Source organism: Arachis hypogaea, chromosome 19 (assembly GCF_003086295.3).
Source record: "Arachis hypogaea cultivar Tifrunner chromosome 19, arahy.Tifrunner.gnm2.J5K5, whole genome shotgun sequence".
Lineage (NCBI taxonomy): Eukaryota > Viridiplantae > Streptophyta > Magnoliopsida > Fabales > Fabaceae > Arachis > Arachis hypogaea.
The window spans coordinates 144324209-144338744 of record NC_092054.1 but is presented as its reverse complement, the minus strand read 5'-3'; the positions used below and the strand labels follow the sequence as shown (position 1 = coordinate 144338744).

General features: G+C 36.5%; 3 protein-coding genes across 3 annotated transcripts; all 3 read right to left on the bottom strand.

Moving 5' to 3' along the window:
- Nucleotides 1–72: 72 nt before the first annotated feature.
- Nucleotides 73–4683, bottom strand: LOC112776137 (putative ribosomal large subunit pseudouridine synthase SVR1, chloroplastic). The gene is made up of 10 exons (XM_025820168.3): nucleotides 4090–4683; nucleotides 3860–3939; nucleotides 3644–3744; nucleotides 3483–3555; nucleotides 2925–3018; nucleotides 2762–2810; nucleotides 2471–2621; nucleotides 1049–1105; nucleotides 741–796; nucleotides 73–595 (listed from the first exon to the last, which is right to left on the bottom strand). Exons 1-10 carry the CDS (start codon nucleotides 4577–4579, stop codon nucleotides 535–537), a joined length of 1212 nt encoding a protein of 403 aa, XP_025675953.1. The 5' UTR covers nucleotides 4580–4683; the 3' UTR covers nucleotides 73–534.
- A 908-nt stretch (nucleotides 4684–5591) lies between these two features.
- LOC140181945 (uncharacterized) lies at nucleotides 5592–6834 on the bottom strand. The gene is made up of 2 exons (XM_072227723.1): nucleotides 6107–6834; nucleotides 5592–6029 (listed from the first exon to the last, which is right to left on the bottom strand). The coding sequence occupies exons 1-2, from the start codon at nucleotides 6515–6517 to the stop codon at nucleotides 5961–5963; spliced, it is 480 nt and encodes a 159-aa protein (XP_072083824.1). The 5' UTR covers nucleotides 6518–6834; the 3' UTR covers nucleotides 5592–5960.
- A 1286-nt stretch (nucleotides 6835–8120) lies between these two features.
- LOC112779833 (glycerol-3-phosphate dehydrogenase SDP6, mitochondrial) lies at nucleotides 8121–14423 on the bottom strand. The gene is made up of 7 exons (XM_025824182.3): nucleotides 12575–14423; nucleotides 10860–11333; nucleotides 10035–10366; nucleotides 9611–9771; nucleotides 9135–9393; nucleotides 8580–8878; nucleotides 8121–8411 (listed from the first exon to the last, which is right to left on the bottom strand). Coding segments are annotated over exons 1-7 (1890 nt in total). The 5' UTR covers nucleotides 12939–14423; the 3' UTR covers nucleotides 8121–8410.
- Nucleotides 14424–14536: the final 113 nt, after the last annotated feature.

Sequence of the window (14536 nt, the reverse complement as noted above, 5' to 3'; positions counted from 1 at the left end):
AATTGCTGAAATGCATCGATAGAAATTCGACACTCGACTGGTGCTTGACACTATAAGTCTATGACAGAATAATTAAACAAACGTCTCTTTTTCTTTCATGCATACATTTATAACTTAGCATCCAAGTTATCAAAACAAACCCTCTCATTTGAACAGACCCTAAATAGTTAAACTAGTTCCATTTACTGTCCAGTCAGGAACAAGGTCTTTAAATCAAATATACCAGCAATCCCCCCAAACTTCAGTCATAAGAAAGACTCGTACAACTGCTATGGAGTAATCTAATCTTTTTCCCAAGTCTTCCAGATATGATTGATTGCAACATCAGTTTTGTTTGATGTCAATCTCAAGAAAAGCACTCTGCTCTGCTAATTTCAAAACTCCCACGAAATGTGAAATGCACCAGCTATCAGGCGGACAGCCCCAACCAAACAAAAACCATCGCATTGGCAAATTCTTCGATAATAGCTTCCGAGCAGTTTAGTCTCACTGATGGCGAATATTTTAAACCCAACAGTTCGAGAGCAACCTTTTTTAACTCTTCCACCCCAATGCCTTCAGATTTTCTGGATTTAGCTCAACATACTTCCCTATACTGGAAAATACAACAGATTAAACCATAAATTCATTTAACTACAAGAGAATTCAATCGAAGATTTAATTGTATTTGAATACCACGACAACTACCAAATGAAACATGAAGGGACTTAATAAAGGGAAAGTAGATGCATGACAATTACCCAAGATCTGATGGAAGTTTGAAACCACCAATGCGTACTCGCTTTAATGAATAAATCTGAAATATGAAATGTAAATCAGAAAACCAACGTAGGAATAGGTCATCAATAGTTCATAGTTGACGAATATTGGATTTGGTAGCGACCAACATCAGCACGACATGCAAAGATATCATGTTATGAAACCGTGGTATTTATGAAACCATAGTAAAATACCACAAACTGGAACCTACAGACAAGTTCAGAGCACAAGCCAATAACCCAAATAATAAGGTTTTAGGGTTTAAAGGGATGTTAATGGCAGCACATACCTCAAGTCCAGCACACTTTACAAGTTCACGAACTTCATGTTTCCTTCCATCGTGAACCTACAAGAATCAGAATTGAAGCAAGGAAGCAAATAAAAATGTGTTTTTACATTATCTGACAAATCACAAGTATATAGAGTAAATAATGCAACATACTAAAATGAGGGCATTTTGAGACAAGAAGGATGCCAACTCCAGTTATCACTTAAATCCAAAACAGTACTGCTATATCACATGAAAAATTTGACATCATGGCAAGCTAGTAAAAACTATGTATATTCTTAGACAATACTGCTGAACACAGAATAATATTGAACATCCAGAAATAAAAAAACCCAAGAGGAGGAAAAAGAATTTGTCACTAATATACTGTAGCAATTCAGGCAAGTGTCACTCTGCTCTAGGGATGAGCACGGGTCGATTTGGTTCGGGTTCAAGGTAAAATTAGAACCGAACCGATCAAAAAGTAATTGGTTTGGTTTGGTTCGGATTTGCGTTTTTTTGTGCTTGTATCCGAACCAAACCAAACCGATTAAGAGCGGATTGGTTCGGTTCGGGTAGTGGGTACCCGATGACTTTGAAATTCATAAAAAAGGCCAAATTGGCAAATTTTTATCTTAAAAATTCAAGAAATACAATAAACATGTAACATCAACAGAAATAATGCAAACATATTAAATACCAAATACATTAAAAACTAAACTCATCAAAATCCAAACATATTAATAGTAAATAATCTTGTCTAATGAAAATATAAAAGTGCAATAGAAATATTAGAAGTTAAATACAAAAGTCTAGTGAATAATTTTTGAAAGAAGCTAAAACCAAAACACATTAAAATCTAAACATTAGTGAGATAGGATTATGGTTATGAGTTAGAAAACACATAAAAAGTCATATATATATATATATGATCGGGTATACGGGTTGGTTCGGGTTCCGCGCCCCCAAAACCGATACCCGAACCAATCATCAGCAAATGTCATTGGTTTGGTTCGGGTTGGACCCGATTACCCGTCGGTTCAGACCAATTTGATTGGTTTGGTTCGGGTTCGGGTGGGTAATCGGGTACCCGCTACCCGTGCTCACCCCTACTCTGCTCATAGTTCTAAGAAAAATCAGTCAAACTTGTATACAATATCATCTAAGTATTGAAACATTGAAACAGATGACTAACTCAAGAAAAGACATACTTATTTTTATATAAAGGAGTCTACGTATTCAGGCTTTTATAGCATACTACATACAGCCTATGACATTAACATTACATAATACATAATTAAAGGCAACATTTCAACCATATGTACTGAAATATTTTATTTCACGACTCACGAGATATACCATGCCATCCTTTAGAGAATCTCAATTCAAAAGCACTACTGGGTACTAGAACAGCTATAGCAGGCCAAATTAGATAATATTTACCACAATGCGAAGACGAGATCGTTGCACGTCAGGCAAACGTGGAAGTAGTTCCACACTATCAGGTACACAATGGACGTCATCAATGGTTGTTCCTTCACTTATGGCAATTAAATGCCTCTTATAAACCGAACCCTCAACTGTTGCAATGTATCTGATGTAACAAATTAATTCATAAGTGGGAGAATTGATAGGAATGAAGATTTTCTTCTTCCCAGAGACCATGCATTAATAGAAGCAGAATATTTGTGCCACAGGAAAAGAGTAAAAGACCAGTAAATGCGTTCAACTCACTCTTTTGTTAAATTAGATGATGGATGTGAAAGTTTTTGGGCAAAATCTCCTGCAAACAACAACACTGGATAAGGCCTTGGAAGAAACTGTTCATGTTTGTATTTGATTTATTACAAGAACCACTTTTACAAGAAACAAAATTACTTTCACGGGAATCACTTGCCATCATTAGTCACAATAATCAACCCAGTTGTAGCAACATCAAGGCGCCCTACAGTAAATAACCTTGGTGTGGGTACTCCTGGATGGTTTTTACCCTGTAAATAAATATATTCATGGTTGTTAATGAAGACTTCGTTAGAAATGGAAAAAAGACCTTCCATAAACTTCAAAAAGGAGATACAGCATGAAATATGAAACGAAAAAACTACAACAGCTCAAAGATGGTCTAGAATTCTTTGGAATAGCTGATACGGTAAAAATTCAGAACTAATTGTCTAATCATGATTGCACCACTTTATTGGTCCAAAGAAATTTAGGTTGAGAAAAGCGCATCCCCGTCTAGTGTTAGGAAGTGTTTCTAGGCTCATTGAGCGCTTACAATTACAAAGATATTCACATATGAGAAGCCCAAATGGGAACCCCATAAACATACCAGAATTAAAACAAAGTATGAGTAAAAGATCAAACAAGTAAACCAACTCCATTGCCAATCACAATGCCACCCTGACAAGACTTGTACTAAATATAAATGATCAATGAAGCTCAGAGTGGCACATACCCAGGTCTTCAGAAAATCATCACATAGACTTACAACAGACTTGGACTCATTCTCCCCAGATGAGCATATGTACCTGTTGAAATGCAGTCGCATCGTTGCATAAGGAGGCACAACCGGAAGAAACTAAATATAAATCCAAGAGAAACATAAAGAACAAATACCCTTTTGGCTTGTTCAAGGCAAGATACACCTTGTGAGGCAGCCTCTTAGGAAGACGGCTCCCATTCACGTAGATAACATCTTTTGCAGGATCAACTCTAGTCTGCAATGTCGATAAAATTCTTCACGTGACGAACGAAACCATTACATGATAAAATGTACATAAAAAATTATATTCTTACCTAATTTATCAAGAAAAAATAAACCAAGAAACTTACCTGAGGAGTACTGCATACAGAACCATTGACAGTAACCTTGCCTTCAAATATAAGTTCCTCACAACTTCTTCTCGATGCAACTACGAAATCATAAAGTGTTTGGATAATTCCATTTCATATATAAGCATAGAACCAAAAACTTAATTGCATAAATTATCGCGTAACAACTTGCTAACTGACTAACTAACTAGTACCGGAACCTCGAAAACACGGCGTTTCCAGATTATTACCTCCAGAAGCAGCAAGAACCTTGCTGAGGCGCGTCCCAGGGTCCCTAAAATTCTCATTGTAGAATCTCCGGGCCGCCTTCGACCGCTGTGGCGGCGACGTCGTCGTAGCCTTAACTTCCTTCTCGCTCTTCTTAGTCTTCTTCTTACTTCCAGTTTCGGCGGTTGCAATCGCGTTCAACAGACGCGCCGGAGGCTGCGTCTGAAGCTTGAGGTTCCCATCCTCGCCTCGAACGATCCACGGCACCAGGAATTGGTCGGGGCCCGTGTCATCGTCCTCGGGATCGGTCTCTGGGCCTGGATTGGGCTTGGGCTTGGGCTTTGGAGGAGCGAAGGAGATGTTGAATTTTAAAGGAGGTGAGGAAGAAGAAGACAGGGAGCAAGTGAGGCGAGGGAGTGTGCGGAAGGAAGAATTTGATTTGGAGAAACGGTGAAGAGTGAGTGCCGCCATTGTGGCCGCCGCTGCCACCGTAGAAGCAGCTGAAGCCGCCATCTCCCAACAAACTAGTGAGTAACGGAAGCAGCTATCTCTCACTCTTTATGTCTTATCGATAAAAGTGCTGCTGATATTTCTTTTTTTTTTTTTTTCGCAGTTGCATTTTGGCGCTTTGTATTTTTAATATGGGGTGATAGTGAGAGTTAAGCTCCACTTTGATCCTTGAGATTGATGAGTTGCACTGAATTTAGTTCTCGACATTTCAATTATACTAAATTAATCCCTTAGATTCGAAAAAATGCACCATATTAATCCTTCTCCCCATTTCTGGCACTAAAGCACTGACACCATCAGTGACGTGGCCAGTTCTTGTCACGCTGGATACAGTAATAGTTAGATGACATGGCAATAAATTTGATTAGCTCCAATTTGGTCTTTGTCTCTTTTTATAACCAAAATTTTTGTCATAACTTCTTCTTCCTCTTCTACTCATTTTTTCTGGTTCTTCATCTTCTTCCTCGTTCTGCAGCTGTTTGGGTTTAGGATCATGAGTGCAAGTGGGAGCCAGAATTTCATACGGTCAAACAGAAAGATTTTTAGAGGAACCAGTAGAGCATCGAGTGTTCCAGAGTGGTGTGGGTGTGGTTGCCGCCCTGTTCTCCAGTGGTCTACAACAGAGACTAACCCTAACAAGTCATTCTTTGGGTGTCCTAACTATGATGTCAGCGGAAAGAGCTATCGAGAATGTTGATGAATTGAGGGTGAATTTGGTTTGGAGAATTAGAAAGTTAGAAGTTGAAGTTAGGACCCATAAATTGTACATGTTATTGTTGGCTCTGTTTATAATGTTTGTTGTTATTTTCATGTTGGTATTTAAGGTTTGAGGATGATTATGTTTTAATGTGATTAGGGTTATTATAAAGTAGAAAAAAGAAAATGTGTCATTTTCAATTGTTGAAGTTGGTAGTCTTATTATAAATATAAATCAAAATTTTGGTTTTGTCATCCAACAAAATGATAGAAAAATATTGTAAAAAAGAACCTGTAGTAGCATAATTAAAGGTAGAACAATGTCATAATAATAATAAGATGCTAATATAACAATGAGTTTCCAGCATGAGTATTAACAAGTAAAACACCTGCCATATCAGTGACAACTCCTCCACCAAATTAAAAGTTAGTTCTAAATTCAAAGTACACCAATAATAAGAATAGAGAGTGTCATCAACCTTACAATGTTTTCAAATATAACAATCGGTCTACTGTCATATACTGAAGCCAAAAAACAAAAGTATGATTTACAAAAAGATTCCTAATTCAACTACATCTTCATTTCTTTTTCCTTGGGGCTTGAAGCCAGGCGTTGTGACAAATTTCAAGAAGTTGGCCAGTCTGAAAGATGTGGCTGAGCTTGCTCCTTGTAGTGGATCTATTGTGATCAGTCCTGGTGGTGGTGACGACTTCCTTCTGGTCTGCAACTTGGATGGCTTCGGAGGTGGTGCCTATTCTAATAAAATAATACACAAAATGAGGCTGATTGTGCACAATAATTTGAAATGTGGTCTAATAGACTAAATGATTTACCTCTTGAAACTCTTGTGCATTTGAGAAGTTGGGTTGAGAAATGTCAATTTCAACTTCTTGGACATCAACGGGCTGGGGTGCAGGATCTGGAGGAGGTTGACTTGGGGGTGCATCTTGATTCGCACAAGGTGGATGAACATCTATAGCTTCTGGTGTGACAGTATTCGGATCAACAGTTGATCCTGATGCTGCATTTCCTTGTGGATTGGATTTAGTCTTAGTAGCAGCGGCAGTTGTAGCTGCAGCTGCAGCAGCAACAGCAGCGGCAACATCAACTGCTCTCTTCTTTAGGCAACCTCTCTTTGTGTGTCCCTTCTGTAGGCAATATCTGCAAGTAAAGGGCTTTAGTTGTCTCTTTAAGACTCTAGTAGGCTTAGATTTTTTTGCTTTCTCCATTGCTCTCATCTGCATCCTTTCTTCTTTTCTTTGTGAGTGGTCCAGTCTTTTTTTTTTTTGGTTTTTGGTGCTTGGGGTCTGTTGGACTCAGATTTCTCCAAAGATGTTGTCAAGGTAAGGGATTTATATAATGGACATAAGTGTCTTTGTATGCGTCTATGGTGAGCCACTTATAACAGAAATCTTCAGGCCTCCTGTTTACCCTTGCAAAAGCCGCACAAGCATGCACACAAGGCATTCCTGATACTAAACAACAAACAAAGATATCATTAAAGTATTTAATTATTCCGAAGAAAATAGATGTGAATCTTAGCTAATTACCTGTTAACATCTAGAACTGACATGTGCACAACCACTTGCCCAAGTCTACCACCATATTTGTTGGATATCCATGCACTTCAAACTTCTCATACTCATCATCTCCAGTTCAGATTGACAACCAATTTTTAGACTCTTTTCTGATCTTGTCCAGTCTATTTTGAATTACTAGGAAAAGCTTCCCTAAAAAGTTACAAATAATATTATTCAGTTGAGATAGATTATTTTTTAAGTTTTAATCATCTTTGAATAAAGATTTCAGATACAAATAATCATTCATTTGTTCTTGATAAACCAGTCATAGTGTCATTATTTTATATCCTTATCTAATTGAATTTCTCAATTTGTACGGATATATTAGTTTGTGTAAATTTAAAAGTTAATTAGTTTGCTAATATCATATGATAATTCATAAATTAGTTTGTAAAAGTCTTTTTTACACTTTTTTATTATTATTATTATTATTATTATTAAAACCTTGCACCACTGCTATTCTTTCTTTCCTATCTTTTAACACACTTTTTTTTGGCACCAATATCTTTTAACACTTGAACTTCTGGAACTTCTTTTTTTCCCTAGTATGATGACATCACTTTGAGTAAATTGTAGTAAATTTTCTAGTTTCTACAATTGATCATATAATTGTACCTTTTTCACGAATTATGCACACCTAGGCTAGAAGTGAATCGAGTTGAGTCGAGCTAGACCAAGCTCAAGTTCGACTCACAAAAATTAAACTTGGCTCACGACTAGACTCATTAATAATCGAGCCTATTTTTTAAGCTCAAATTTGGCTTACCAAAAACTCACGAGCTAATTCGAACTCACGAGTTGGCTCAAATAGTAGGAGCATAACTATAATTCTATATCAATAAATTATAAATTTTTTATTTATCTCCTACATCAAAATTATATATAAAAAATAAATATAAAATTTTAAATAATTAAAATCATATATATATATATATATAATCAAGCCAGTTCAGAAGTTTATGAGTTGAATTTATCCAAACTCAAGTTCGGCTCATTTAATTTATAAGCTCAATTCCAAACTCAAGCTTGGCTCACCAGCACACAAACTTAACTTATCGAGCTATTAACTAATCGAGTTCGAGCTGGTTCATGAGTTGGCTTGATTCACTTCCAACTCTATGCATACCCGAATGCCCTTCTACTATACAGTAGAGATCCCAAAACCTTTATTTTTCTCGGTCAAAAATAAATAAATTAAAGTAGTACCTGAGACACAGAGAAGTATAAAATATAAAGGAGTAAAAGAAAAATAGAATACACAGATCAATGATAAACACAGTCAACCATTGAATAACTTGATGAGCAAGTAGCATAAATACAAGGCGTATTAAAGTTTCCAGCAAACAATTATTTTGACTGGTGACTGCAAAACAATCTAACGAATTTTAGGGATTATTTTTGGTAGATAACTTTAAGACAAATTCGTGGATAGTTTATATCTAATATTTGTTTAGCTACTGTCTATGGCGAGCAGAGTCTTGTATTATCTCCGCTTGTGAAGAGAAAAATGAATAACAAAGTATCCGTCATGTGACAAAACTTCCGTATGTTCCAGAACCTGACAAACATTAAATAGGGATTATCATCATCATCATCATATATATACATACTCTTTAATCATTTACATGCTTAAAAATAAATAAGCAAACAATATAATGGTAAACTACTTAAAGATAACATCATTTTTTAATGTATAGTTAATTTTTGCATGATGGACAGTACTTACTACTTGTGTTTCCCGTCATGGAACTGAGCATTTTTTGAGGCTTTGAAAGTCTGCAAAAATTCTGTGGCTGTCTTCAACTCTTCCTTCTTCCTTGATTGGTCCCATTTGTGCTCATTTGCCAATATCTCAACCACACGAGGCAGGGCCCTTCCCGCTGCATCAGTTTCGAGGAAAGCAAGACGAGTTCTCCTTGCAATGAAATCGATAGCAGATTCACAATATTCATGACGTGCACAGTAGGCCACCTCTGCCTCCAGATATGGGTAACCATGAGCAAGTCTCTTACCCAAACCTTCATTCTGAAACACAATGTACAGAATCAACTTAAACCCCAACATACCATGCATGCAACAATGGAGAAGACTTGAAGTCCTATAATATGCATAAATCTTATTAAGAGAGAATGTTTATTGGAGAATATGCAATGATTGCCAATTTGCCACCACCACTATAAATATTAACTGAAACACTGCTATCATTGCCCAAAATAACTTAAGAAAATGCATTTAGATACATTCGTTCCTCAATAAAATTGCCATAGGATTTATGCCAAACCTGAGCAATAGCGGCCACACGCTCAGCCACTGATCCATAAGCATGAGACAAGTGCTTTGCAGCAGCACTGTCCATTAACCCGGGGACAACTTTACCACCATGTGTACTTTTCATGCGTTTATACTGTTGAGCAAGAACTGTAAATGATGATGGCTCCCACCCTTCACCACCTACAATTCGGACACTGCGAGTCACACATCCACTCCTGGGGTTGAGATTTCCAGACTTTATAGCTGCATCGACACCATCTTCTGCCATGCTGAAATGCAATGCAATCAAAACAATATAAATATGCATTAGGAGCTGGAATGCTGAAGAGAAGGAAAGGCAACAATGAGTAAACAGTATAAGATAAAGAATCAGTTAATATTATGGAGTAACTGGATAACTAATCCAATTTGATTAAATATGTCTAGTCAGAAAATGACATCTGAACAAACTGCATCAAAGAAATTTCAGCTGCCTGATTAAATTACCTACGATAGGTAGTCCACTTGCCACCAGTGATGGTGACCAAACCAGGGAAGTCCTCGCAGACAACATGATCCCTTGAGATACTCTCAGTATTTTTTGCTGTTGGGTCCACTGCTAGTGGGCGAATGCCACTCCAGGCAGAAAGAACATCACTGCGCCGTACCTATAAGGTTCCCAGCATTACATTCCCATTAGCAAACTGTATAAAAAGGAAAATAATTATTCTTAGAAAATAATTTCACTAGCACAATTTATTCTTCATCATAACAGGAGGAAAAAAGAACGTTTGTTGTTTTCGTTGCCAAGATAATCCAACATATTTCCAAACAACCAATATCCACAATGTCTTCTATTTCTGAATAAAACATCAAAAATAAAAGATAAATGAGTTAAACAATAATATATATTGGAAGACAAACAACATACTTTGATATTAAGGTAGTCAGATATAGCATCCAATATGAATCCTATTTCATCTTCATGTGGTTCTGGAAGATACGTAATTTTAGTACTAGAATCTGTAGTTCCAGCAACTGTTCTTCCCAGCCAAGGCAGCATGAAAACAACACGTCCATCCTTAGTTTTAGGAACAATTAAGCCCATCCCCTCCGGAGAATAGTAATCAGGGAGTGTGATATGTACACCACTGCTGGGAGCAATCATTTCTTGTGCCTTTTCGTTGGCCATTTTCCTTACACCATCACAAAATGGGCCAGCCGCATTCACAACAACTTTTGCATATGTATCAAACTCTTCCCCTGAAGCATTAAGAATTTAACATATAAATATCAAACTATAAGTGACAATTTGAATATGATTTTCAGAAATAACTCACCAGACACCAGCAACATACATAATCGCCACATGACATTGAGTAATAGCTTGGTAAATGAACCAACTTTATGCATAAAAATAACATCATAAGAAGATTCAAATGAAATGTTCCACATTAGATTTAACAAATCACCAACCGGCAGCTACTGTGTTTGTTGTTTATGGGAGTGAAGATGTAGGGGAGGTTCACTGTGAATATGCCGTTTAATCTAAATATTCATTATTGCACCACTATTGTTGTTTCTTTCAAAATCCATAAATGCTTCTTCAGATTGTGCGCATAAGATTCAACCATTCAGATATATTATAATAAATATGTATATCAACTTACCAATTTTCTGATAAATAAAAGCAGCAGGTAGAAAATGTAAACAATCAGTGCCTATTACAGCAGTTAGAAATAAAAGGATGTCTTACCATTTAAATTGTTCCGGATCCGCGCACCAATTATCCGTTTTCCAGAATCATCCTTCAATAAGTTTACAACTTCTGCATGATTCAGCACTGCTGCACCAGCTAAAGCTGCAGTGCAAGCCAACCCAACATTAAGGCGTGCATCATTCATCTGCCCATCATAATAAACAACTGTGCCCTTAAGGCTTCTATTTTCTCCCTCCCTTGCTAGAGTGGGAAAGAGCTCAGCAGACTGTTTTGTAGAATAATATCTTGATAGGTGTAGTATTTGTCTTCCTGCGACCAAATCGTACACTTTCAGGCCTGCCCAGTAGTACACTACTTCAAACCAGCTAAAACATGGTGTCATGCATGGCAATGCATGGCATAGGTGTGGTGCATTTTCAATAACCTGTTTACGCTCCTCAAGTGCGTGAAGCACTAACTTGAATTGTCCATAGTCAAGTTTTAAGAATGCTTTCTCCAAATAGCGGACACCTGGTTTACAAAAAACACAGAAATATAAGATTAGATCAAGTGTTTAGAACATTTATAACCTATAAAAAGACAGATGAAGAAAAAGAAGCAAATAATTTTATAAAACATTGCCTCAAAAGCATGTGGAAGTCATAGTTTTTCAATTTAACAACATTCATATATCATCTTCACTCAAGCAAGCAATCACATGATTTCCTCCATGTTTGTAGCATTTTCAATTACAACCACAGCATATTAGCATTACCCTATCCAAGCAAATATATTTTATGTATGACTAAATGATGACAACAATAAAAGTAAAAATTCTAGTTAAATTCCACTAGGTTCAGCTGGGGACTAAAGTGATAGAGATTAAGAATCAAGTAAAATAAACAAATAATACAATAAAGTATAGACAACAAGCTCTACTAAAACCTCAAGAGAGTGATTCTATATCTAACAGACCTTCTGGACCTTAAGGTATATAGAGAATACATACGACATTTCCAATTTTCCCTAGTACTGAAATTCAACTTTTGGCTGAGACCACATGATCAAAGAGGCTGTGTTACTATATCAAGTATCAACTACTAAATCTCCCAATGAAGCTTAAGACATTATGCAAATTTCATGAACAGTTTAGACAATGCAAAGAGAGATCTCTGGGCAAAAGAAAGGAAAAACTTTTGAATTAGAAATCATGACACTAGTGTGACTGTGTGACTGTATCCAATATGGAATATGCTAACTACAAAAAGAGGTTGGTGTACATAATGTACAGTTTTGTTTTTATCTTCACATCATACAATTTTTCCATTTCATCACCAATCATTGAATAAAACAATGATCATATTTCATAAGCATTTCAGAAAATATAAAAATGCAGCAAAATAAGACCATTGTCAAAACTCCAAAAAATCAACTAAGAATTGTGCATTAGGTAGTATACAGAAATGGATCCTCTCCAATTTTTTTAACACTCAGAGAGAATAAAGTGTGATCTCTCACCTTTAATTCTATAGATGAGACCAAAAATAAAGAGGAGAGAGAGAGTAATGAAGGGTAAGATTAAACATTAGACACCATTCAGTTTTTTTTACACTTCAGAGGATCCACAATACAACATCATAAGGAAAAAAATAATAAATAAGATACTGAAAGTATTGAGATTTATCATTAATGATCAATCCGTGATTAAATTAAAAACACATGTAAAATCAAATCATGAAAAAAGAATTGATATAAAATCAGTGTGTGTCTACCTCCATGAAGGAGCTTCGTGGATCGCGACGAAGTTCCGGAAGCAAAGTCCTCCCGCTCCACCAGCCCGACACGGAGACCACGGGTCACAGCGTCGAGAGCGGTGCCGGAGCCGGTTGCGCCACCGCCGATGACAAGCACGTCAAGCGGACTTCCCTTTCCGGCAGCCATTAGCGCCGACTGCTGCGCCTCCCTCGACGGCACAACGGCGTTCGGGGCATGTACGCGCTTCCGGATCTCCTCGACGCGTGGCCCGCCACCGTGGTCGCTGGCTGAGATCGCCGGTTCGTAGAGGATCACGGCACCGCCGCACGCGGTTGCTAGTGCCGCTCCAACAGCGGTGCCAATCTTTCTCAGGCGAGTCATGGCAGTTACAACAACGGCAGCAGCAATCGCCAAAAGATAAGAAAAAGAAAAAATAAAATAAATAAAAAGTGGTTTTTAATTTAATTAAATTAAACTGAAAATGAAAACGGTGTTTTCGTGCATGTGTTTTCTTTTAAATGAAGATGAGTGAGGGTGCGGTTAGGAGTCACGTGCGGGGTTTGGAGTGCTGAAAAACGGGATTACTGGGTTGTGTGGGTTACTTATGTGTTTGTGTGTTTAACGGTCAAAAGTCAAAACATTGGAGCTATAATGCTTAGGGTGGTGACACGTGTCGATCAGTGAACCAGTAACTCGGTGAGTGTTTTCTCTCTTGTTCATTCATTCATGTGCTTGTACTTTAAAATAGGGAAATGTCAATGTCATTTTTTAAGCTTGTAACTTGGACTAAGTCAAAACTGACTGTTAATTGTGATTACTAGTTTGTAAGTTTTTTTTTAAAGGAAAAGAAAATTTGAAATTTGTGTCAATTTTCTGCTAGTCTCTTTTAATACTACTCATCAAATGATGTTTGTGTGGGTGATAACACTCAAAGAAATGACACTAATACAAGTATATAAATCATGTTTTAAATGCAATTAAAAATAAATATAAGTATACTTCTGTCTATATAAATGTTTCAGTTATATAACTGTCATGTCATATAATTAGATTTTATGTTTTAGAATTTTTAAGATTTATTATTGTAACAAAACATATTACTTGCAACATAAAAGAAGATATACTTGTATTATTTCCCCGTCCCAGCCAATGTAATTTGGTCGCTACCTCCAAATATTTGTGCAGATGTGTTTTTATTGATTTAGCCTATAGTTGGAGGCAATAAGACCTCAATAGGAAATTATTCATTATTTATATATTGATGATGTTGCAATGGCAGGCATAACATAAGTGAGTGATGACATTAATATAAGGAAATGCTTTTCTTTTTTTAATTTCTAAAATACCTTATTTTCTATGATACCTTATTTAACTTTTAAATATTCAGATGACACAAGTTACTAACGAAAAAATAAATAGAAACAAAAGAAAAATAAATAAATAAATGTTGGCACGCTACTCAATACTCAAACAATGACATAGCCTCTGTGATGACAGTTAGTTGTACCAAATATGAAGGATTGGAATGCAACTAGCTGCATGAATGCTTGGTAGTATAGCTAAATAACTAAATGTCCATCAAAGCAAAACATCATGAAAAAATGACATGTGAGAAAGTAATTAAAAAATGTCAGACATGGAGTAATTCTTAATAGTAACTACTGTAACCGTGCAATTACATTTGCATCAGATATGTGTAGTTATAATTGCTGGATCATCCTTTGGTGCATTAGATTAATCAAATTATCAGAAGTACTTACATGACTGCTTCGCTATGAAACTTTTACATGGGAGGATTCAATTCCTATTGTGGATCACGATTTGCATATGAAACTACAAGCTGAGACTCCATGATGTTACCGGTTTCTATCACAAGAAGAACATTATTAGGTGCAACCTCACTTTTTATCTCAAGTTGGAAACAATTAGGCATCACCTTTCTTCCTGATGTAAAATTAGAATATTATTGTGAATGTTCT

Excerpts from the sequence above, each read along its gene's own strand:
- LOC112776137 (XM_025820168.3), bottom strand. The coding sequence starts at position 4,579 with ATGGCGGCTTCAGCTGCTTCTACGGTGGCAGCGGCGGCCACAATGGCG. Across the intron at positions 3,556-3,643 it reads GCCTTGAACAAGCCAAAAGG|GTACATATGCTCATCTGGGG; the intron begins GTATTTGTTCTT and ends GCATTTCAACAG. Across the intron at positions 2,811-2,924 it reads GATTATTGTGACTAATGATG|GAGATTTTGCCCAAAAACTT; the intron begins GCAAGTGATTCC and ends TGTTGTTTGCAG.
- LOC140181945 (XM_072227723.1), bottom strand. The coding sequence starts at position 6,517 with ATGCAGATGAGAGCAATGGAGAAAGCAAAAAAATCTAAGCCTACTAGA. Across the intron at positions 6,030-6,106 it reads ATGCACAAGAGTTTCAAGAG|AATAGGCACCACCTCCGAAG; the intron begins GTAAATCATTTA and ends TTATTTTATTAG.
- LOC112779833 (XM_025824182.3), bottom strand. The coding sequence starts at position 12,938 with ATGACTCGCCTGAGAAAGATTGGCACCGCTGTTGGAGCGGCACTAGCA. Across the intron at positions 10,367-10,859 it reads GATCCGGAACAATTTAAATG|GGGAAGAGTTTGATACATAT; the intron begins GTAAGACATCCT and ends TTAATGCTTCAG. Across the intron at positions 9,394-9,610 it reads AAGTGGACTACCTATCGTAG|CATGGCAGAAGATGGTGTCG; the intron begins GTAATTTAATCA and ends ATTGCATTTCAG.